This window comes from Bactrocera tryoni, chromosome 2 (assembly GCF_016617805.1).
Source record: "Bactrocera tryoni isolate S06 chromosome 2, CSIRO_BtryS06_freeze2, whole genome shotgun sequence".
Taxonomy (NCBI): Eukaryota; Metazoa; Arthropoda; class Insecta; order Diptera; family Tephritidae; genus Bactrocera; species Bactrocera tryoni.
The window spans coordinates 84,444,099-84,469,174 of NC_052500.1; the positions used below are offsets into that span (position 1 = coordinate 84,444,099).

A 25,076-nucleotide genomic window follows, 5' to 3' on the forward strand; every position below is an offset into this window, starting at 1 on the left:
CATTCAAGGAGAGCATTACCGCTGCCAATGAGACATTAGTTTATGAGTTTGGCATGCAAACAAGTCAACAATCATCGGAATGGAGAGAAAAAATGAGCAGAAACAAAAAAATCCATGCCAAAAATCAAGATGATGATCATTGTTTTTTTTTTTTGATTGTTTTTTTTTTGGATATTCGGCTGCCCTGAGGCGTTTGTATAAGAACACCCGTCGGAAGCGGCCAGAATTGTGGAAGAACAATTCATAGATTTTACTCTGTGATAATGGACCATCGCATCGAGCAATAATAGTGGCTGAAATTTAAAGCCAAAAAAACAATGAATACGGCCGATCAACCATCGTATTCATCAGATTTGGCTTCTTGTTTCGCAAGCTGAAATTGCCGCTCCGTGGAACCTAATTTCAGTCGATTGAAGAGTCGAAGAGATAAAACAAAATTCGCTGAAGCAGCTGAAAGCCATCCCAAAAAGTGCTTTTTAAAAGTGTTCCGAGGACTGAAAAGATCGTTGGCATAAGTGTATAACATATGGTGGGGATTAAAAAAATAAATATTCATGAATAATTAAATATTTAGTGTTTTATTTACAATTTCTGAGACCCTTTTGTTACATTGTACATATATATGTATATAACCATACATCTAACTTGATTACTTTTAGGTGATAACCACAACAAAGGTGAAACTATTGTACTCTCTGTTCAAGCATGTTGCGAAAGTATAAAAATACAACTTTGGACAAAATATTTATAGAATTACCTTCAATCAAAATCTTCTGGTCAAAATTTAGAACTACATATATTTCTACATATTTTTACTGCAGTATACTTTTACTCCACCTAACCATTTTTCGAAAACTTTACCTAACACCAGTTGACCTAATACTTTGAAAACAGTTTTCCGGGCCAGTACGCCTAATTGTATGTAAAATTATTTAATTGTTTGTGTGTGTTTAGGAGATAAAAGTTTAGTTTTGTAGACATCTCTATGTCATCGGGTAATTAAGCTCAATTGTGCCGACGAAGTCATTACCGTTGCCGAAATCAGGTCAAAGGTGAAACTTTCAACGCCTAAAAATATGTATGCAGAGTATTATTTAAAACTTTCTGCGCTGTAATATGGCAGCGAGAAAAAAGTAAGCAGCGTTTGCTGAGTGTTGAATCGGTAATGCGCGACAAAGGCGAATATGAGATGGGGCATGACGAAAACTGAAGCTGGCGTTGGAGAGCGGTAAAGAGCTGGCTGGTGAGCGGCAAAGTGCATTAAATTAATAAAAGTTTGAATAACAAAAAGTTGTTCTGCAAAATGTGCAACGAAATCATTAATAAAATTTGCACTTAAAAGGCGACGAGGCGACAATTTACAACAAACAAAGTTAAAAATGGGGCGAATAGCCAGAAGTTGACAATAAACCAGCGACTGCCGCACTGCAGGTGCTCGGCTGCGTTTCTTGCGTATGTAAATAAAGTTGTGCAATAGCATATCTTTGCTCTCCGCCAGAGATGAGATGTCCTTCTTATAGTGTTTTAATAAACTTTTCGACAATTCATGTTTTGTGCAAGTGAAGTATCTTCGTCTCGCCTTGATTTCACTCTTTCTCTGCGCTGTGATGACTGCCTGAATGGTTGAGTGTAACAACCTGCCTCTTTGCTTTCAACTGGTTATCTGCCCACTTAATGATTTGCTGCTTTTATTTTCGTTGGAGCCGCAAAAGTCCAGAACTTGCATTAAAAATCAATTAAAAGCTGTGAATAAAAGCGGCAGTCGTAAACTCTCGGCAGGTACTTATTTCGGTGGCGCCAGTGAAGCACATTTTGAAAGTTGAATAGTTGAAATGAGTAATGCGAATTTAATACTTTTCGAATTTTTTGTTACGTGCTCATCCATTTGCTGTGGAATTTGGAATATGAACGGGGTTTACGATAGCTGTTTGTTGGTTCTGTGCAAATATGATGAGTCTAGTTTGTTTATGAATCATCTCTTTTTATAGCGGAAGCGGCACTTTTAGCAGTTGGTTTTTTTGAACCCTTGAGCTTTCTCATCCGTTTATTTTGGTAAAGTCTAACAAATGTATTGATAATAGCTTAAATATCTATCTGAAACGGGTATCACTCTCTCTCTCTCTCTCCCTCTTAAATTTTCCAGCTTATAATATTGTTTTTAACCATATACAGTTCGCGAGCTTTTTCGTTTCATTGATTTTCTTCGCAATTTGGTTTATTGCCATTCCCGCTGCATATTTTTATTGCTTTTGGCAGAGTTTCTGTGGTAAATTTCATTCCGAACAATTTCGTGAATTTCTGAATTAATGAGTTTTATTTGCCATAAATTTACGTTTCGACGCTCATAGCGAAAATCACGGTTTGTAATAGCAACGGAAGGAAAATTGCTTACAAAGTTTCCCTCGTCATCAAGTACCGTAACATGACGATGACAGCGCAAATAAACTCGTGAAAAATATTTAAATATAAATAAATGGATTGAAATAAACAGCAGATAATATAAAATCAGTAAAACTATTTCATGAGAAAGTCACGGATCTTGCAGAACATAAGTTAGCCTAATTAATATTATATAGTGTTAAGTTCATTTGAGAGTCTAGTTTTGAAGGAGCTACATAATCCAGCTACGCGAACTAAAGTCATCTTCCTGTGTCCAGGGGACTGGTTAAAGTTGCGTTTATACCGAGGGACGTAAAGAGCTCTCACGACGATACTACGATTTCAGGCCCGTTAGCCCATACTCATTTCTATTGAATATGTTGAAGAGACTGTAAATTAGGAGCAGAATACCAGCATGACTATATCAAACACAAGTCCATCGAAACTGGCTTGCACAATTTTGTGTCATTATCGAGGGGCCTTCAATAATCTGAGGCCGTTGGCGGCATTTACAGTCCTCGAAAGGTATGAGGTGGAATCGAAGCCAAGCGCCTCATATATAGTCTGCTTTGCGACAGAACCGCCGTAACAGAGTGGGATAGTGCAAAGACGAAACGATAGGATAATAGGGGCAATGTGCGGTACTCTTCCCACTGATTTCGATCCTGATCGTGAACTATAGTACTTAAAGTATTTAAGGAACGAGGCAGCCGGATGATAGCCTACGCAGATAGTTGTTTTTATGGTAAAAGGAACATGTATAAATACCGTCTAAGAACTAACGGACGGTTAGCTGAATGCGATATCCCACAGGGCGAAGGCATCAACCCAAGTAAAACTGGTTTTATTTGTTAGAAGGTATAAGATCCTAAACGTGTCTCTTCCCTCTTTCGGAGGTTCACGTCTTAAACCTGTTGATAAAGGGAAATATCTGAGGTTTATCTTTGACATATAGCTTTCATGGGGGCCAAATATTGAGGAGGGTGTGAGGAAGGCATCGGTTGCCTCAAATTGCTTTAGATGAGCTTTAGAGAAAAGGTGGAATCTCTCATCAATAGTGGTAATATTTTATGGTGGAGGTCGCTGGAAAAGGCTACCCTTGCTAAGAAGATTGAATGGAGCTCAATAGCAATAGCTCTTAATATCATTTTAAAAATAGCATCTGTGGGTCTTACGGGCAGGTGCATTGCTGCGAATTGTGCTCTAAGGCTCAAGGAAACTCATATATCCAGCGAAAAAATAAACACATAAATTACATCCTCCTTCAACTGCATTCCTTTTAACTGGCGTCGAAGAGATCACTAGCGGCGGTTTTTTTCTGTGCTCACATGCCAACATGGAGAATATGTATGTATGACGAAAAGTCGCTGGAGAAAAGATGTAATGAGCTTTATCATGGATGGGGCCAAGTTAGGAGGGAAGCTTGCAGCTACAAATTAATTCGCTAAAGCTTTTGGGAAGGAACTATGTGTCAGTCCAAAATTCTACTATTCACATAATATAAAGAAGTTTAATTTAATATTCCATACTGTTAGGCGGTTTGAACGTTGCGTTGGCGCTCACTCAATTTTAGTTTAGCGAACCCACGATCTGCTCAGTAACAGTTGTTTCCATCTACAATTGCAAAAAAATTTAACTGCGATTTTTATGCATCTTTTTCAGGCAACTCTTATAAAGCTTCCATATCGCTGTATTTTTTCCGCCGTCAAAGTTTCTATTTTTCGCTTAACGTACCTTCACCTTTATCTGCGAGCTGTTTGTTTACTCGCCTTATGATTCGCAGTTTTTTCGTCAGTTTTTGTTTCACATGTTGTTTCGTGTTCATTTATTTACCGTTACTCGTTAAAGTGCACACATTGTCATGTGTATGCATGTATGCCGCACGTTGGCCAGACGAATGTGCAGACGTGGCGCCCCAAGTTTGCATCAATGCTTGTCTGACGCCATTGACCGCCGTCCAAACGTCAGCGCCCCCTCGCACCCTCTCAAAAGTCAATCTATGTTGTCGAGTGTCTAGAGTTTATTTTCATGCAATCTATTTTCGGCGCTAACCGTTGCTTCCCAATAGTGTTCTGCAATTTTTTCTTAGAAAATTTTTCACATTTTTGTACCATTTTCCACTTTTAGTCGATTTTTTGTTGGCTTTTACCGTCGCAAATGGTCAATTTGAAACGGATGTTGCCATGACAAAATGATGGAGCGACAGTTGGCGTCGATCGTTCTTGAGTCCACAGTTATTTGTATGCGCACAGAGACAGTGTGTGTGTGTGTGAGTGCGGGCGTTGACGTTGAATTTGTTTATTTCTAATTTTTTCCTTGTGCGCTGCCTTCTGCCCCTTGCAGTATGCAATAAGTGTCGAGATGCTCAGCACGTTGCCGAAAAATACTTTAGCAAAATATGCGCGTGCTGCGCTGGATGGGGTAAACGGAGTCTGCTGGACTTTCTGATTATTCATAAAGTGATTCATACTTGCACTCGAAGAAGAAAGATACCACTGTCTATGTATGTATTTATGTATGTGTCATAACGTGTCATAGGTACGTGACCACATATTTACTATGCCAATTTTAATTAAAGTTGAATACTATTATTAATTGTTGCAAAATAAATGAATGCTTTCATGTGTATATATATCAATTTATTCAAAATTTAAGAGTTCATTTGTTTTATTTTGCAGGAAGTGTCAAAAATGCGGTGAATTGAGGTGAGTTACTTTAATTTCTGCGTACTATTTGTATAAGTCATAAATTTTAATATTCAAAATAATGTAGATTGATTGATAGAATTGGTTATGTAGTAAAAATTATTCCTGAGATCATCGTTTTATGGTACATTAGGGTGGGTAAAACAAAAACTTTTCGTTTAGTCATATATTTTAATATCAAAAATAATATAGATTGATGGATATAATTAGGTATCTAAGTACAAATTATTCCTGAGATCACGGTTAAATAGTATGTTAGGGTGGGTACATTTTTTTAAATAATTTTTTTTTACAGTTTCTTAGGCACTTCTAAGAGACTCTCTAAGTATGAGCTCTTAATTGTAACGTGAAGGTGCTCCGCCTTACAATTTTATATTATACGTATGTATATTGAATATTTTTATTTTCAAGTAAAAATTGCAATCTTGATTCTAATTATTTGAAAAAAGTAGCTCTTTTGATAGATTTTGTAAGAGATTGAGTGCTTTAAGAACATAATTTTAAGAGAACCAAGCAAAAATAATATTTTTTTTTGGAGCAGCCCTAATACATATATTCTGATACCCCAAATTACGCTGCTGGAGACTGCATTAGTGTTTTTTTTCATTATTACTTATTTTTCAGGAGCTATGTAAAGACATACAGATGCCTCGCATTATTAGTCTGATTGACCCTCTTCCTCCAAATGTGATAAAGTTTACCTCTTGTAGCGATGTTTATTTTGGAATTCTGTCTAAATCTCTCGAAAATCGAACATATATTATTTCATCACCTGACTACCTTAGTCATATTTTGCCACCTTTAATTAAGTCTTCTTATATCTTCTGAGTAATATTTCAACGGTCATTAACGCCGTTCGTTCCTTGTCTTGACATGCAATAAAATTATACCGCGCGCTTCGTGTTAATTACGCTCGTATATGTGCCGACACTTACCAACCACTTCCAGTTCACCGGCCGAGATCTCCGTGTGAAAAGATGGCGCATCTGCTGACACTTCACAACTATATTTGCCAGTCGTGGAGACAGTAACCGAGTCCAGTACTAATTGGCTCTCATTGGATGCTGAACGCTGCAATAAAAGAAAGCGAAGAAGCGAAATATCAATAAGTGAAATGAGAAGTGAAACAAGAGCGCAATGATTGGGCCATCCAATAATATTTAAGAACTGAAGAAAAAATGAGAATGTGAATTAATCTTATGAATGGAAGTGAAGTCAGTGAAAATTGCGTACACCAATTATAAAACTTCATGTAAAGAAAATGCAGCAAAAAACCCAAAGAAAAGATTAAAAAATAAGTAGAGAAAATGAAAAATTAATGGACGTCAATATTGCACAATAAAAACAAAGTAAAGCAAGTGTGTGCAAACAAACGGCGTGATTATGATTGCAGTGCGCAGTTCCAGGGGAATTAAATGTGAATAAGAGACATACATATTTATGCGCGAATTATAATTGAGTAATTGCGGTGGTTGAAGCTTTAAGCTGCAAAAATTTGCATTTGTGAACACAAGCAAAAATTCTTTATTGAAAACTTTTTTTCGCAAATTTTTTTGAATTTTGACTTAGTCTGAGAAAAGCTGGATAATGGAGGAGGATGTGGCTAAATGTTTCTACCTCATCTTCCTCCCTGTAATTTTGACAAGTTGTTCTCAAATATTTGAGCATCACTGTGTGAGGTCCAATGGAACAGTGCAACTTAGGACACCTCTCATTACGGGCTCGTGAACCTTGCTAAAAGTTAGTAGTTACATTTATATTCTATGTTCCATTTTATGTGTCCAGAAGGACACAACTGATGTTTGGTGACCAACGCTTACTGCGCTTGCATGAGCTCCATAGATCCAGCGTCCGCGTCCAGCGTTTTTAACGAGAAAGAAGAGAGACTAATGTCCTGAAATTGGCATTAACTTAAAGTATTTTGTGGCCTTTGGGTTGAATGCCACTCTTACCGGTTTCTAAGTCTGGGGAATGTGGCGTAATCTAACGTAGTTTGGTTAGATGGGGACCAACCAGCTGCTTGAACTTTAGCGTGCGCTGAAGTTGTGCAGGTATGATGCCATCAGGTCGGGTGAACTTTAAATATTAAAATGAATTTAACGCTCATGTGAGGTGGCGCTCGTCCAGAAGATCTAAGAAGGCTGTACCGCCCTCCTGAAGCCCTCCGAGGGGCACATCCTCAGTGGATCAGTTCCTTAGCAAGCTAGGGAGTAGTTATAGTGACTCCTCACTGCCCGAAGTCGAATCACCATCCTCATTTCTAAGATAACCCATAGAAGTAGGGTTTTTTGCAATAATGGGCCACAACATCGAGGTTTCGTGACACCCTTCTACACTTTCGCAGAAGGATCTCTTTGACATTATTTATTTGCGACTTATATATAGCCCTTTCTGTTTTATACTGCGCCCAGAAGCCGATATCGTGACAATATCTTGTCAGATAAAAAAGTTTTTCATAGAACTTGGTTTTGATCGTTCAGTTTGTTTGACAAATATGGTGGTCTGTTGTTGTAACGGGTACCTAATCCCCGTTAATATGGTAAGGATTATATAATCGAGGTTCACCAACGGTAGTCCTAGGAAACGTGCTGTTTCGACGAAGTCGGACCATAGGGAGAGGGGTGTCAGATATGTGGGGTTAGCAGGGAATGCAAAGAGGTGACTATTGTCATGCGGGGACTCGTTGCACGCTGGTCATATGTTTGATATGTCAGGGCCAATTCTAGATAAGTAGGAGTTCAACTTGCTACAGTATCCAGAACGAAGCCTCAGAGGCTTGAGGGTTCCGATATAGAGTTTGTGTACGGTATGGAAAATAACTTTTTATGAGAAAACTCATTGCAACATTAAGGTGTCAGTAGGGTCATCTTTTTTCAAAATTTTATTTTTATTTTTGCATTTCCTGTTCACTTATACCCTTACAATTAACCCTTACAATTAACCCACTTTATCATTGAAAAATTTCGAAAAAGGCCCAAAAATAATAATACCGCTCGACGTTCGGAGCGCTCGGAGTGCACACCTCAAACTTTAAACGCTTTTTTCTCAAAACACACTTTTTTAAACTGGCGGACATGATTCCGGTCGAACTACTCAACCGATTTGCTTAATTTTTTGTTTAATGTTCACAAAACGCCTGGCTATCGTTCCTACTAGATTCATATTTTTTTTATAATTTATTGACAATGTTATGACAAAATTTATGTAAAAAAATATGGGGAAAAATTACAAAAAAAAAACGTTAATTACTTTTTCATTTATCAACATTTTTTCATGATTCTAGTAGGGACGATAACCATTCACGTACTTTTTAAGAATAAATTGGGTTTTTGTGTTTCAAATGATCTGAATATGAGAAATCGTGAAAACACGCATCTCATTCACCCAGCCATTTCTCCGACAGCTGTCATCAAAAAATTCCGAAAAAAATGTTTATACACTTCACGATATACCTCATGATATGTGAAACAAGTTCTATTGTAGAATAAAAATTTCTATAAAAAAAATGTCAAAAAACATTCCGGATTACCCTACTGACCCCTTAAGGTGATGAAAGGTTCAATGAATTTCGAATACATTTTAATTTCCCACTATGAACCAAAGTCATAAGTAATATTTCGAAAAAACAGTTATGATGATGTGATTTGGCATGAAACGTCAAAACTTCATTTAAATCCTCATTAATAATGACGAATATGATAGTGATGGTTGTAGAAATAAATCTTAATTCAAAATTTTAGAAAAATAATGTCAATCGTACTCTACTTAAATTATGTACAAGAAAAGTTCTGAAGTTTTATTTAGAAACGACATTTTTTAATATTTTTTTTGTTTGGAAAGCGTTCAAGTTTCTCTCTTAAACCAAAGTCCACATTCTGCTCATAAAGGCGTAGAGGTCCTAAGATCCGACCAGAAAAGAGAATAGAAAGTCCGCTATAAAGTCGCAGCTATTCGAGAATGTCAATATAAATGGCGCATGCGTCAGCGCCTAAAAGCATGCAAGTTTCTTTAGTGTTGTTAAGCGGAAATGGCAACCCATAAAACTTGCGAATGAAGGCGGCAAGCAGAGAAAGATAAATGCATGCACAACGCTACGAGAGTATAGCATTGCATGTGCCTTAAACCATTAACGGCTAGTTAAGGGGGGACTACTAGTGGCTGAAATGCAAGGTTGGCTGCAGGGGGTGGGCGCCTTTAAACGCTAGCTGCTTTGATATATGCGCTCAACTCTACTTTATATACGCCAATGCAAGCACGTTTGCTTCCCCGCCTACATAACTTACATATCCTGACTGGCATCCACTTACATATGTATATGCAGGGGCAGGTCTCAGTATGTAAGTCCTGGTGCTTTGGCAAATTTGCGAAGATTGCAAAAATGAGTTATGCTTGCGCATTCGGCCGCCCTTCATGTGCACCGTGTAATGTGTGTGTGTGTGTATGAGCAGTGCTACATGTGTGCTAACAATGCTATTAACATGTGCGCCAGTGCATGTGCATACAGGGTGTGACGTTATGTGCTCCACTACTGTGCACCTATTTGAGTACGAGTAGATTTGTGCGCTGTTTGCTGGTGAGCAAATTTGTTTGCTTGCGGTTTTGTGCACACAAACACATGCACATACACATGTGTTCATTCTTAGCTCACGAGCGTAGCCGACAAAGACTCTTAAAGAGCAGATAACATACGACTGCACTATAAATGCCAGCTGCAGACACTTTTTCCTACATAAATAGGTGTGCATGTAGATTTAGTGCTCGCTTGCAAATGGCTTTCAGCAATTACGGAGCCTCCTTGTGTCGCCTACTTTGTTCTATTCGCCATGGATTTGCATTTGTGTGGGTTTGTGGAATGCAATCAGTTAATAACGGCGATTAGAGATGACTTTGTGGTTTTATGTCTCCGCCTACGTATCCGCGTGGGTGTTGAAGTGCTGAGTCGTTGGTTTGATAAAACACGGCCATAAAAGGCATTAAGTTTGGCTTTGAGCCACAAGGGATTTGCCAACAAATAAGTGTTTACTTGCACATATGAATGACACTGCTTACTTTGTGCTTATGAAGTTAGTGAGAGGGAGAGTGGAGTGTATGTGGTAGCTAATTTGCTCAGCATAGTTAGTATAAGGTCAAGGCCAAAAATTGCGATGCTTAATCGCGCGCTGTTTTTGTTTTGCTAGGTAAAATCTCTTTCTTATTTTTGCAAAGATTTTTGTTTCTACATTCAGCTATTTAATGATATTTCAATCAGAAGCGATTACATTCAGCTTTTGTCAATAAGAAAGAACCATATATTGGGTAGTCGAAAAAGTATTTTCGTATTTTGTCAATAGATGCTACCAATCACATTGTGTGTTGGAAAAGTGAGATTTTAAGCTTCATTCAATAAAAAAAAAAAAATTTAAGGAGGAAAGAGGACGTTGAAAAAAGTTACATATGTTCAAAAATGAGTGAAAATAATGAAGAAATTCGCTACATTTTGAAACTTGTGTATAAAAAAGGAAAAAATGCTGCGTAAGCCACCAATGAAATTTGTGAAATTTACGGAGAAGATTCTGTATCAGTTCAGCACAACAATGGTTCGCTCGTTTCCGTTCTGAAAATTTCGAAATTTCGATTTATACTGATGAAAGTCTTACACCGATGGAATAATGTCTCTAGCGGAAAAATGACGAAAAGTGGTCGACCAAAATGACTCATATTTGTTTATTTATTTATACGTATTAGTATAAATATAAAAAAATAAGTTGAAGTTTGATTAGAAATACGAAAAGACTTTTTCGACTGCCAAATATACTTTTCCTGAACATATTTAGTAAGTCCTTAGTTTTTGTCTTGTCATATTTTGTACATATCTGTTTCGCTATTCTGCATTTGGTTGTATAATTTCAGCTGTTCTGAGCTATTGCTTCAAACTGGTTATTTAACGTCCTCTTAATCGTACCTAGCGAGTTAGAGATGCTCCTGGATTGGCCGACTAGTTTGCTTTTTCGTTACAGAAAATGGTTCTATTGCGAGGAACTTAAATTATGAACAAGTGGAGTTGACCTGCCTGAGCGCGTAAAGCCTTACATATTTTTTTAACCACACTGGCGTTTATCATTGGCGATGACAGCGCTAGCAATAGTTATTCGGTGAAATCCACGGGCTGCTCTTTGCCTTGTACTTCTGACTTTGATAGACGGAAGGATATAGAGATATCAAGATCCTCGGATGTTGGCATAACCCCGTCCCATCTGATCCCTCGGTATAGATTGTTATAGCATTCTCCTCTCCTACTAAAACTATTCTTTTGTAGTACTATCTAGGGAGGGAAAATGAAATTGAAGTATTTTGGTTTTATAAGTGAATAGCATCAGTTCCGTCTAATTATGGTTAACCCCTAGTCCTTTGTTTGCGGCTCATAGATGCAAGTTCGCAATGCTATATCCATAATTTTACTGATTGTGAATGGAAATTTTTTTTCCAGTGAGCGCTCTTTGGAGATCTGAGAAAATGAAATAGTCACTGGAGCTAGATTCTTACAGTACGGTAGAGGCGAAGCCCAATACATGGATTTTTGCCATCGCTTTCCCTGACTTGTAACAAGGTGCACTGCCTTTGTGATACAGCACTTATTTTTGTTCATATGTGGCCTTTTTCGGCGATTTCTTTTTTCAAGCAGTCCAATAACGCTATATAATAGTCGCTGTTAATGGTTCTTTCTTTTTCAAGGTAGTCAATACAAATTATTCCTGCGCATCCCAAAATACAGACACCATAAACTTGCAAGCCGACCGTTGCATTTTTCCATGGAGTGGTTTATCGTGTGCAGTCCATTCAGATCCATGGAGCCCTTTTTCAACCACTGTCTCACATCAACGCTAAAAGTCGGCTTTATTACGCTTGAACATCTCTAAAAACATCTCCAAATCATCAACTCGTCGTTGTTTTGGTCCAAAGTGAGCTCGCTCTGCACCCACTTTGCATAGAGCTTTCTCTTATTTATTCTTATTCCTTAAAGTGCCTGCGATCTCGAACAACTTCACTTTATTCTCATTTTTTATTTTGAACACTTTCTGGATGCTTTCGTCGCTTTTCCCCACGACTAAACTTAGCATACAAATTCTTGATGTCCGAGGACTTCTCAATTGGCCCACTAAATGGTCTGTGTAGGCTACTGCTTAAGGTGAGGCATATCGGCCTAAATTTTTAACATTTTTTTGTGTTATTCTGTCTGATTTTGGTTCTTGGGGTATACGATAATCGGACACTTGCCTTATAGATCATTTCGAATCTTGGAACCATTGGTTTCTTTAGCTTCTGTAGCGGTAAAGAAATCTGGACCACCCATCTAGGCTCCCCGCTTTATGTAAGTATATAGTAAGAAGCTGTTAATGGCATATGTGATTTTTCTTTGCTTAGTATGGGACCAGATTGGTTTGTTGTACTTGTGGCTTATATTGGTTGAATACTTTATACCAGAGATTGCTGACCTCCCGGGAGATAAGAACTCAAGCGACCCATCAGGAGGTCCATGGATTGCTCTGTGTATTTGCGGCTTATTCTATTTGTACATGTAGTATCATAGATTGCCAAACCTCCCGGTAAATACATGTTCATAGGAACCTTAAGCGACTCCTCAGCATAGGTGGTCCATGCTCCTACCTCCGTCCTTAAATATTCAACAATAGTGTGTTTGAACAGTATTTGGCTCAACCTGGTACATTCTTTGCAGTTTTTTAGAGATGTGTAGAAGGCTGAGTCTGACTTAGCGTTCTTGACTACTTTTTCATATTGCTTCATGATATTTTTAAAGGGTTGTCAAATTTCGGTCATATAACTTTCATTGAAGGCTTTCCGCGGTAGCGTTCTTATGTCCTTTAGGTCACAGTCACACAAAGGAGGGAGATTTCTCTTCCTCAAAACACTTAAAAGTGTGTATTCATTGAAAGATTCTATCGATCTCTGTATCTAGTTCGTGAGTGCTGTTTCGGTATTTGAGAGGAGTAGTGGATTTCTCTAACATTACACCCTAAAAGATAATTTTCAATTTTTTATTTATTTTTTTCATTCTGTAATATCATAGTTAGTTTGTACTGATTAGTCCGCTATTTTTGTCATTTTAATAAATGGTAGTGGTTTGACTTATACCTCTTGATTGCAACAAAAAAAAAATCATACATGTTAGGAAATTTTTACTATCATTTTCAGTTATAGCTACCCAAAACGTAAACTAGTGTACTTAACTTCTTTTTTAAGGTTAGATTCACTATTGTTCTAAAGAGTTCCCATGACACTGGCTACCATTTGAATGTTGAGAAAAGTTTTGAATTGAAATCAATTAATATTTTTGAATATTTCATGGGCAATTGAATGAAAATAAAGTCTTAAATATACAATATTCAATTAAAGTGAAAATAGATCCCTTTTCCTACAAGTCACATCCAAGTTAGATGCCCCCAGTGCCAAAAATGACTCTATTATTTGTTGAATCTGCCACTTTGAATCTCCGTATAAATGAAATGACCACCACATGCGAACATTGTTGGTTTTGTTTTTGTCGAACACTGTTGTTTTTGGTTTTTGTCGAACATTGTTGTTTTTGTTTTTTGTCAAGTTTAATTAAGCGCATTTCCGTTATGATTATTAAGCATATTTGCAAGTTTTCGTTTTAATTTTGTTAATATTTACATTTGAAAACTTTATAACTGACTAACCGAACCGAGCTAAGTTCAAAATGTGTTGCCACCAGAAAGTTGTTGTACCCACACGACAACAAAATAAGTGCTTGTTTACTTAACACTTGCCCCCAACAAATGTGTGGTGTGCATATCGTTTGTCGCTCGAGCGTGTAGTAGCTGGTCCTCAGACGCTGCCCGGTTGTCCATATTTCGCTCCAAATTGGGTTAACGAAATTTCTACACATTTTCAAAAATGTTGCAGTGTTGGTAAGAGGTAATTTTCACATTTTATCTGCCACTTGCTCAACAACAGTTTTTAGTCAAGCTTTCTCTTTGGACTTCCGCACGATTTCCATTCAACAGCATGCTCGGAAACTACTCACACACACACACGCTCACATTACAACACATGTATGGACGCGCCATAAACTATTCAAGTAGTGGTGTCTTTTGTTTCCGGGAGGCAACTGAATCTTTGTTGCACCCTCGGCCAGCCCTTTCTAACTGCGAGCGCTGAAACTTCAAGCCAGCATAATTTCGTTGAAGTTTTTTCACCAACCAACTAAACCGGAGCGTTGGTTGCGAACCACCAGGCAGGACTTATAGGGGCCGGGCCGTTCAGTGTTATTGCTGTTGTTACATTTGAAGTTTCGCATTTGCGCTCTTAAATGCAAAGCAAATTAGTACTTTCAACACTTTCGTATGCCAGCGTTCATGCTGTGGTGAGGCGAAGGCAGTTGAGCGGTGTGGTGTTGGCTTGAATTTAGCTAAGCAAATATACTCAGGCAAACATAGAGCTCAGCGCTAAAGTTGACCAGCAAATGAGCATGCAAACAGTTATGAAGATTTGGCCAAAACTTTCATTTCTAAGTTCGAAAAGATGAAGTTTAAATGAACACTTCCAACAGTCGGCAGTCGGTGTATCATGTTGGGAAGTGGCGTGAGACACTATGTGGTGAACAAACGACTAAAGCAAATAAAACGCACGTATATGTGCACTGGTTCAATAAAAAAGCTTTATTTAATTTTCTCAAGCTATTTTAGTAGCGTGATATTCGTTTATGCGTGCTGTTTAAGCGCAACGGTGTTTGTTGTTTTTGGATAACCCACAAAAGTGGTTAATGAAACTTATTATTTCCTATTAACTTGTGTCGCTAATAAGCGAGCAACCCTGTTTGTGGCTAATTTAAGAAAGGCGCTGTATAAATAGGTCATACGAGTAGTCTATGACCGTCACAAACACATCTATTGACTTAGCCATGGGAACCCAATATATTATACAGTATACTATATATAAAGTATCTAATCACCGATAATCCTACGCCTTCGTCTATTTATTATATTATTGAAAATATTTGTTTTCATTTGTATATTATACTGAACTCAATTGATTTAATATGTGAACATGTGTGGATAGTTTTATTTGCACGTTGAATGGTATAAAAAATGAGTGATGGGTAGTACACCCTCTCCTAAATATTGGGTAGTCGAAAAGATCTTTTCGTATTTCTAATCAAACTTCAGCTTATTTTTTTATATTTATAATGAAAGGCCACTTTGTGCCATTTTTCTTCTAGAGACATTATTTCATCAGTGTATAAATTTCAGGCGAAAAACTGCGACAAGTAATTTCCACAGACTTCTCTTGAAGCCAACTTTACTCTATTAAGGGAGTTCTGCATTGACCGAAACAAATAGTAGTTCGATGGGTCAGGGCTATATGGTGGATGCATAAAACTTCCCAGCCAAGCTCTCCCAGTTTTTGTCGAGTCATCAAAGATGTGTGTGGTCTAGCGTTGTCCTGATGGAAGACGAAGCCATTTCTGTTGATCAGTTCTGGCAGTTTTTTTTCGATTGCTTCAGTCTATTCAGCTGTTGACAGTAAACTGTGGAGCAGCCAACAGAGGATGACTCCTTTCCAATCCCACCAAACACTCAGCATAACCTTTCGAGGCGTCAATCCTGACTTGGCGACCATTTGTTGAGCTTCACCACTCTTGGACCATGATCTTTTTCGCACATTATTGTCGTATTTGATCCACTTTTCGTCTCCTGTTACCATTCGCTTCAGAAATGGGTCGCTTTCATTTGTTTTCAGCAAAAATGTTAATTCGGTTCATTAAATTTTTTACAAGCAATTCATGTGCTACCCAAACATCGAGCTTCTTTTTGTGTTTTAAATAGATTTAAGATTTTATTACTTATTGTTAGGCTTTAAGAAAAAGCAGATACAATAAATAAAAATATATTAAAAAAAAGTTCCTCAGCGATGTCGTGCTTATGTGACGGTCCTGGCCAATCTTTTCCATAATTTCATCGACTTTTTCAACGATAGCTCGACCAGAGCGAGGCGCATCTTTCACATCGAAATTTCCAGAACGGAAGCGAGCGAATCATTGTTGGCTATACGAACTGATACAACATTGTCGCCGTAAACTTCACGAATTTCATTAGTGGCCTCCCTTTCATTCTTCCCTTTTTATACAAAAATTTCAAAATATAGAGAATTTCTATATTATTTTCACTGGCCCCAATAATGCCAAATTTCGGGAGGTCACATGATGATCTTGCGATATCAATTTTCCAACGGCATCAATAGTTTCCGAAACTACAACTAACTTTGGATGACCTTGCTAATCCTTGACTGCTTATAAAAAACGGTCCGTTCCTGGTAATTTTTCAAATCAGTCTCCATTGTTGTTGCTGTAATATAAACTTTTTAATGCCATTTTGAATTTTGGTTTATACCATTTATAGTAGTATATTTTTAGTATGATTCTAATGGAACATCATGTAATGTTTGATCATATGATCTTAATAGATAATCATGTGATATTTGGTCATATGATCTTAATGGAACATCATATAATGTTTGACCTTATGGTATGCCGTGAATAATGTCAGCATCATATTTTTCTTTGTAGTATGACATTAAATCAAAGATATTTTTAGAAGAATATATGTAGATTTTAGTTTATTTAAATGTAGCATTAAGTTTATTTGAACAAGAAAATGTATTTTAATTAAAAGTGAACGAAAAATTCAAAAGTAACAAGGCTTCTTTTTAATGCTCGATCAGTCGCGCTCGCCGTTTCGTCTCCTACTCGTCGTCCTCCATTCAGTGAGATGATGCAACAGCTCGCTCAGGATAGAGTTGCCACCCCACATATATAATCCTTTTTCAAAAGTAAAAGCTGTCGCTCTGAAATCACACATTTTACTTATCTACTCTATCATATTTAATTGTTGTTATGCCAATAATGCGTGGAATTATTAATTTCAACTCAACTGTAACTTCGACACTTTCCCCACTAAGCACTAGTCTGTCACTGGTCATTCCTTGTCAATTCAAAATGTTTAAAGGTCATGCCATATCAAGGGTGGTTTTCTCAAGCTCTTGAGAAAATATTTATACTGCGGTAAATTACACAGTTGTTACCAAGCAGACCTGCTTATGTGTAAGTACATGGTAGAGCGTCATGAATACCAATGATTTTGTTGTCGAGCTTTATTCCGTGTTTATATTTGCTTACTTTTATTTGGCTGTCATTGTTGGGTACACATTTATACCTGCTAATTACATAATAAACAAATCGAGCTCCACAAATTTATACATATTCACACCGGCTGGGTAAACATATGCCGGCTTATGCCGCGCATGTACTGTGGCGCTCATATACAACAACCCAACAGCGACCCTGGAACAGTGTCCACTGTGATTTAACAATATTTTTCCTCGTGCCATGTTGTGTGGTCATTCACTTGTCAAAGTGGCCAATGCATTAACCTTTATTATGTGTCTATATTAACTCAACTTTTATGCATATACCGTTATTTTAGTAATATTGCAGGAGCATGGCTATCGATTACTTAATTACAATCAGCTAGGATTTCAATACAAAAAAACAGAAACCTTAATTAAAAGCTTTGCGCATTTACCGATTTGTGGAATTTTTTCGATACGCTGTGATACGGGGAATTAATACTTTTGAAATGGTTCTCTACTGATAGCAAGTAATCATAATTTAAACGAAATTGTATGGCTCTTGGTACAAAAAATCTCTGTTCGTAATGTGAGGCCAATATCACAGCTTGAGCAAGAAAGCACATTCGCCTTTTCAAGGAGCGTTCACATTCGTAACTCGTGACCATAAGGCTGTCATGTGACTAGCTGCTTAAAAGTACACACCTGCACATGTCCAACATGCAACATGCAACAACCATGGAATACACATGCAAGATATGCGGAAAAATGTAAGCCGTGTTTTAAAAAAACAGTTACATAGTTGAAGAGTCTATGCGCAAGTGAAGTGAAGGACGAAAACGAGATGCCAACTGGAGAAATTGTACCAGCAAACGAGGAAAAAAATATAATTGGCACCTGCTTCGTGGATTTGGCATAGCAGCGGCAAGCACATATATGCTGCCGTCATAGAAGGTGGCAAAATGTGAGAATTTCACACACAGCAAGTGAAGGCAAATAAAACGAAAAACAATTGGGCGCTCGAAGAGACGAAATAAAAACAAACTGCCTCCAACGAAGCCTTTGACACTTTCAAAATTAACAAGCAGTATAGCAACCCTGTGTGTGTATGTGTGTGATGTGTTTTGGTGCTGCTGCTGAATCATGGTGCCAGAAAATTAAAAACAACCTGTCTACTTACTTACATGTGTGTGCTCATATTTACGTTGCAACATGTTGCACAGGTGTAATAAACACAATGGCGCAGGGAGTGAGCACGTGAAAGTGAAGTTTTTGTGAAAAGAGTTTCGAAACTAAGTCGACAGTCGACAGCTGACAGCAAAAATTGAAAACAAAGCCTTTGAGATTCATAGCGTGTGTATGTGTGTGTGGCAAGTAAAGTGAGCTGGCTTTAAACATGTGCTAACTAAAGGCAAATTAGCTTTATGAAAAATCCGTGAATGGTAAAATTTTCACTTAATTAAAAACTTCGAATTATGTTATGAATAACGATATTGGTCTAGGTTAATGAGCAGTGACTGCTGTAAGTATTTACATATATGCAATATTCAGTGATTATGTCAACAGAGCAATTTAGGGTTTTGGGTTATATTTTAAGCTTATTATATCCTGAACTATGCATGAGGTTCGTTATATCCAGAAGCACTCTTTGGAAATCCTATAGCGTGAATACATAAATGCTCAGCGTGACTTAGCTGAGTCAATTTGGCAAAGTTCGGCTGTCTGCCTGTATATACACGAAATACTTACTAAGATTTAGAGCTATCGAGCTGAAATTTTGCACCCGTCCTTTTCTCACCAAGAAGGTGCTCATTTGTCAGAACCGCCCATATCGGAGTACTATGTCATATAGCTGTTATACAAACTGAACGATCGGATTCAAAATTCTTCACAGAATTTGGTATGGGTTATTACCCAAGCCAGTGGCGTAATCTCCGAAGAAATTGTTTCAATCAGACAACTATATCATATAGCTGCCATACAAACTATCCGAACAAACTCCAGTCCTTGGATAGAAAACTTTTTCTATTTATTTCCATATTCCAGCTTTGGTGCACTCAAAGTAAAATTTTATTCATGTGACTTAAATTTTAAGCTTAGTTTAATCTTAGACAAGTCTGAATACAAGTTGCGCCTTAAAGCATGAACAACTTCAAGCGCGTAGTAGCACCAATAATTTCCTGGCTTACGCATATGTTCGCAGCCAGAAATTGCAAGCAGGGATGTGTGTCAGCGTACATAAAACGATAAAACAAATAAAAGCGAACAATCGCCAACATTAACAACACCAGCAGTAAAGTATGCTCAAGTTGAAAGTGCAACTGGCTTTGTTTTCGGCAACAAAGGGGCACGCACCCGTCGAGTTTTCTCTTTTAACTTATTTTAAACTTTTTAATATCGTTTGATATCCGCCTTCTACTTTTCTTCAAGAATTGTCACACATATACGCGCACAAACTTGTGCTTAACTTTGATACGCTCGCTTTAGTTGCGTGTTTGGTGGTACATGGCGTATGAGTGACATGTTATTGCTCTGTGCATATACTTAGCTTATGATATGCACGAGTACATACATATGTGTATGCAACACTAACGTGCATATTCGTGCTGTTAATACTTGCTTTTATCTTTAATTTTAGTTTTGCGTATGTGATGTCCGCCGAGTGTGTTGTTGTTTTAAAGATTAAAGTTTTTGTTTGGTTGGTGGAAAATGTTGCCGTTTGGTGCTATTTTGAGAGGCAATTTCAGTTGAAGTGTTATTTCCGCTAGATTAGCTTACTATTATAAGCTTATTGATACTATAGCCCAAAATCTCTTACTCGATTTACTGTGCTCCTATGACGCTACTTTTCGACTTACGAGACTTGAGAGAGAAGTAGTTCAAATCAAATAAATATGTTTTTTGCCATTTTATCAGACTAATGCTTTCGCTGGCGTTTAAAATTTGTAAATAAAGTTCAACTTAAATTCATTTGCATGCACAATTAAATTAATTTAATTGTCTTTCACCACTGGAAGAATTCAAAAAGCTATTCGAACTTTTTCCAAAGTATCAGCAATTGCAAATATTGCTGCTTTAGAATCAAAGGCGTGTAAACAAGCAATTATCGCCAGCGCAGCACTCCAACAATCAAAAGCAATTAATTTTGAAATTCCATGGCTGAATTTTGAGCCTCACTGCTGCGCACCGAAAGCAATTGGCAGTGGAAAAAAGTGTAACGGTAATAAAAAGTAATGAATATTCAAGTCAAAGCGCAAAGTTTTAATTCAACAAGCAGCCAATCTAACTTCATTCGCTCTACATTTGAGCGTCTTCCAGCAGCAACACTTTGAAAACACGCAGCGCGCTCTGCGGTGACGCCGCCAAATAGAGTGACAGTAATGAAACCACACTCCGTGCGCCAAGTTGTTGTCAGCATTGAATATAAACACGAAAGTTTCACGCACACAGAAACTTGTATAATTTCGAAATTTGAATTTTGCCGACATTTTTGCGTTCTACTGCTTGCTGCTGTCGGATAGAGGCCACCACTCTAGGAATGTATACAATGTAAATAAGCAACGTGCGCGAAATTGCGGTTACAAGGTTCACGTGTTTATTTGTCGACATGGACGGTTTCTGCGCTCAACTATTCAAGTAATTCAGCTTTTGAAATGGTACATTGAAGCCGTCTTTAGCACTTGGCGAATATTTGTTAATGGCTGCAGCAAGTGGTAATAAGCAACGTTGTTGCAAAGTTTAGGTAATGTCTGGCCGGAATTTGTTTGTTTAAAGCGTGTTATGGGTATATATATTATATACATATATGAGGCGTTTTCATAAGATAACTCGGATTTTAGTTTCTTTGAAAAAGTATTGGGTAGTCGAAAAAGCATTTTCGTATTTTGCCAATCGGTGTCGTTGCAGTGGTAGTGTTGGAAAGGCGAGATTTTAAGCTTCATTTAAATTCGGAGAAGTTGAAAAAAAGTTACATCTGTTCAGAAATGTGTGAAAATAATGAAGAAATTCGCTTATTTTGGAATTTTTGTATAAAAAAGGAAAGAATGTCCGGCAAGCCACCAATGAAATTTGTAAAGTTTACGGAGACGATGCTGTATCAATTCGTGTAGCACAACAATGAGTCGCACGCTTCTGTTCTGGAAATTTCGATATGAAAAATGCACCTCGCAGTGGTCGGTTTATCGTTGAAAAAGTCGACGAAATTATGGAAAAGATTGACCAAGACCATCACATAAGCAGCCATGACATCGCTAAGGAACTTAACATTCATCATCAAACGGTTTTGAATTATTTAAAAGAAGCTGGCTACAAAAAGAAGCTCGATCTTTGGGTAGCACATGAATTGTTTGTGAAAAATTTAATGAACCGAATTAATATTTTTGCTGAAATGAAATGAAATCGAACCATTTCTGAAGCGAGTGCTAACAGGAGACGAAAAGTGGATCAAACTCAACAAATGGTCACAATGCCAGGATTGACGCCTCGAAAGGTTATGCTGAGTGTTTGATGGGATTGGAAAGGAATCGTCTACTAGAGCCGCTCCAGCCTGGTCGAAATTATATATTTTACTGTCAACAACTGATGAGATTGAAGCAAGCAATTTAGCTTCAAGATAAGATGTGAAAACTACATGTCGCAGTTTTTCGCCGAGAAACCAGAAAAGTTTTACCCTGATGGGATATTGCCTCTAGCGGGAAAATGGCAAAAGTTGTCGACCAAAATGGTACAAGTTTGGTTCATTATAAATACATATAAAAAAATTAGTTTGGTTTGATTGATATAGTTTTGAAGTTTGATTAGAAATACGAAAATATTTTTTTGACTGCCATATGTGAGGTGTGTATAAAAAATGAAAGGGATTTTGATATTTTTTTTTAAGAAATATTTCTTCATTTGTCTACATTAATGTTATCGCCTACCCAATAGTCTCTATTTGATATTATGCACTTATGCCAGCGCTTCGTCTAATATTTTGAATAACCTTTAGCTCTTTTAGTGGTTTTCAGTTATCTTTTAAAAGGACGACTCTTTAAAGTTCTTTTTATTTTTAGAAATAGTCACACGGAGCAAATATGAAGGCTTGGACATCAACATTGTTTTTGGTCAAGGAATTACGAACAAGCACTGAAGTCTGAGATTTTAATAAACGAAAATCGCTAAGACAGACAAAGCAAGCATTGGATACAACTGTAAATTGTACTTTAGGTGTGCATATGTCAACGTTCTAAAGATATTTGAAAATTGGAGTCGCCAAACTCTCGCAACTTCAAATTCTAAAATTGCAGTTACTTTCTAAACACACCTCGTATTTATAAATTTTAGAATTTGTATACAAATAATTTTTCATAGATCGCAAATTCGAATATGATTTAAGTTTCACAACATTGCCACTTACCTCCACTCTCACGCCTGTTATCTGGTAGACTTTAATTGCTGGCGTTTCTTTCGGCGTGAAACTGTAGAACTCGCGCCGTCCTTTATACCATTTCACTGAGTACAGACTGTCGCCCTCCAGATCGTAGAGACACTTCAGTGTCACCTTTTCACCGCGTCGCGCGGCATGTGGGATTTTGACGCGCACATCTCGCAGTGAAGTAACGAAATCTGAAAGGAGATATTTTTAAAAATTAGTTGAAGTTTTGAAAATGGTAATATATGTAGATTTATTTCGGTATAGATATTTTTGTTTAAGTCAACTATAATTTCATTTTATTATTGTTGGAAGTTTGAGTTTTCTTCAGTAACGAACTCTTTGTTATATATAATACTAATAATGACTCTCACTTATCAAATTCAGTACAATACTGAATATAGAATGAACTATTGAATTCTGCGCTCAAAAGTATACAACGGTGAAGAATATGTTCTATGGCGCGCAATTAATTAGTGTCCTCTTGTTTTGATTTCGAATAACATTAAAATCGGCTTGCACGCGCATTGTGGCCTACATTTTGGCGCATCAAACCTTGGCTAATTAATTCCCACTCGAAGGTGCATAATCACAAATAAGCAGCATCGATAAATCACACAAAGGTTTAGGCAATAATATATGCCTGGTCTTTTGCAGAGCTCGTAGAATATTCACCGATAGATGGTAAACATATTCTTGTTGAGCCATCAATTAAAGAAAAACTCACAAACTATATTTGCAACCGCAAGCACATAATTTATTTGTCTGATTTAGTTGATGTTGCAATGACAGATGCGGTTGGTTCGCTGGGGTCGCCTGGCCCATTGACAACCTTTCAGACTAGGCTTTCTATTTTCAGCTATTACCTGCTACTTTGCAGCCTTGTTCATTTGCTGGCTTAACTCAAACGGAACGTCAAGGTTAATATACATTTGTATTATTTATTTTAATGGTGAATCGTGCTCAACTTGTGATATGGAAAATTGTCATGCGGCTTGCGGAGTAAAGTGCAAATTCTTGTCGGTGGTGTATTCCTTCGAACACGGCGCCGCTGCGCTGATTAACTTTCAATACTCAATACACAGCGGTGGTGGGCATGAGCGGGCTGGCGCAGCGTAATACAATATTTATGGCCTACATTTAGGCGCACGCCCTGCATTCCAATACAGTTTGCCGTCGTATTAGTGTCGCCGCATATTATTTTCGCTACTACTGTTGTACTCATTACACTAAGTATGTTTACGCAGTTTTTATGACAGCCAATGTCTGCTTGAAATTTATTTCTGTTTGGCCTCAACCTTTTCGTATCGGCATTGCAGCTTTTTTTACTTGGACTGAATACCTTTTCGCTGCTTCGTGTTTACTGCTCTCAGTTGGTTTATTACAATTTTGTTTTGTTTTTTGCTGCTGCCTTCATATTTTTTGCCTTTTCGTTGGCCAGTAATTACGGCGAGACATGCAATGTTCGATATGCTCCACTGTTTTTGATTCGGTTGGTTGCATTGCTTTATGGTTGATCAGCGTTCCCTTCGAAAAGGCACTGCTATCTCAACTACTTTGTTTGAGCACGTACATATGTATGTGTGTTTTTTGTTGATTTGTCTGCACGTATGTGTTTGTCGGGATGTTTGTGCTTGTCTGCACTTCATTTTATCGGTTAATACAATTCATTTTCAATTTACTGCAATCACTTGTGGGTTCTTTTAATTTATGTAAAAGTAAAAGCAGTGCCTTCCATGCTTTTAGGCTATGGAAATATCGAATTTATTGCTTGCTATTGCCTGGCTTATTATGCCGTAAATATAATATACGACTGCGGCTCTAATGCAAACATGCCGCTAAATGTAGTCGCTACTTTATGGCACTCAATAAGACTTGTAAGTTGCCTCTTATTACAATAATTTGGCAAAACAGTTGATAAAACTTATTCTACTAAATTAGTTGTGTGTAGACTTTCTGCGATACTATTACGGAGAGGTGGCAGACATATCGAAAAAAACACCTTAAGAAACAAGTCGGCCCGCGAACCATGCGAACGTTTTCATTTGATTCCTTTTTAGAGCTCCTAAAACAAGGGTTGTCTTATCTAACTTCAACTTTTTTATATTTATAATGAACTTTAATGAATCAAATATGTACCACTTTCGTCGACCACTTTTTGCCATTTTTCCGCTAGAAACATTATTCCATCAGTGTCAGAGTTTTCTGGTTTCTCGGTAAAAAGCTGCGACTAGTAATTTTCACCGGCTTCTCTTGAAACCAACTTTACTCCATTAGGTAGTTTGTTGTGCAAGGTTAGGGCTATATGGCGGATTCATCTAAACTTCCCAGCCAAGCTCTCCCAGTTTTTGCCGAGTCATCAAAAATGTGTGTGGTCTAGCGTTGTCCTAATGGAAGACGAAGCCATTTCTGTTGATCAGTTCTGGCTGTTTTTTTCG

The 25,076-nt window shown here is 37.5% G+C and overlaps 1 protein-coding gene across 4 annotated transcripts in view; it reads right to left on the bottom strand.

Moving 5' to 3' along the window:
• Positions 1 to 25,076, bottom strand: part of LOC120769666 — a 136,039-nt gene that overhangs the window by 16,516 nt on the left and 94,447 nt on the right. For all 4 annotated transcript variants that reach the window (XM_040096783.1, XM_040096780.1, XM_040096781.1 and 1 more), the window contains exons 4-5: positions 22,624 to 22,832; positions 6,020 to 6,155 (exon numbers count right to left, since the gene is read on the bottom strand). In XM_040096783.1, coding sequence (XP_039952717.1) covers positions 6,020 to 6,155; positions 22,624 to 22,832 — 345 coding nt within the window. The remainder of the gene's footprint in view (positions 1 to 6,019; positions 6,156 to 22,623; positions 22,833 to 25,076) is intronic.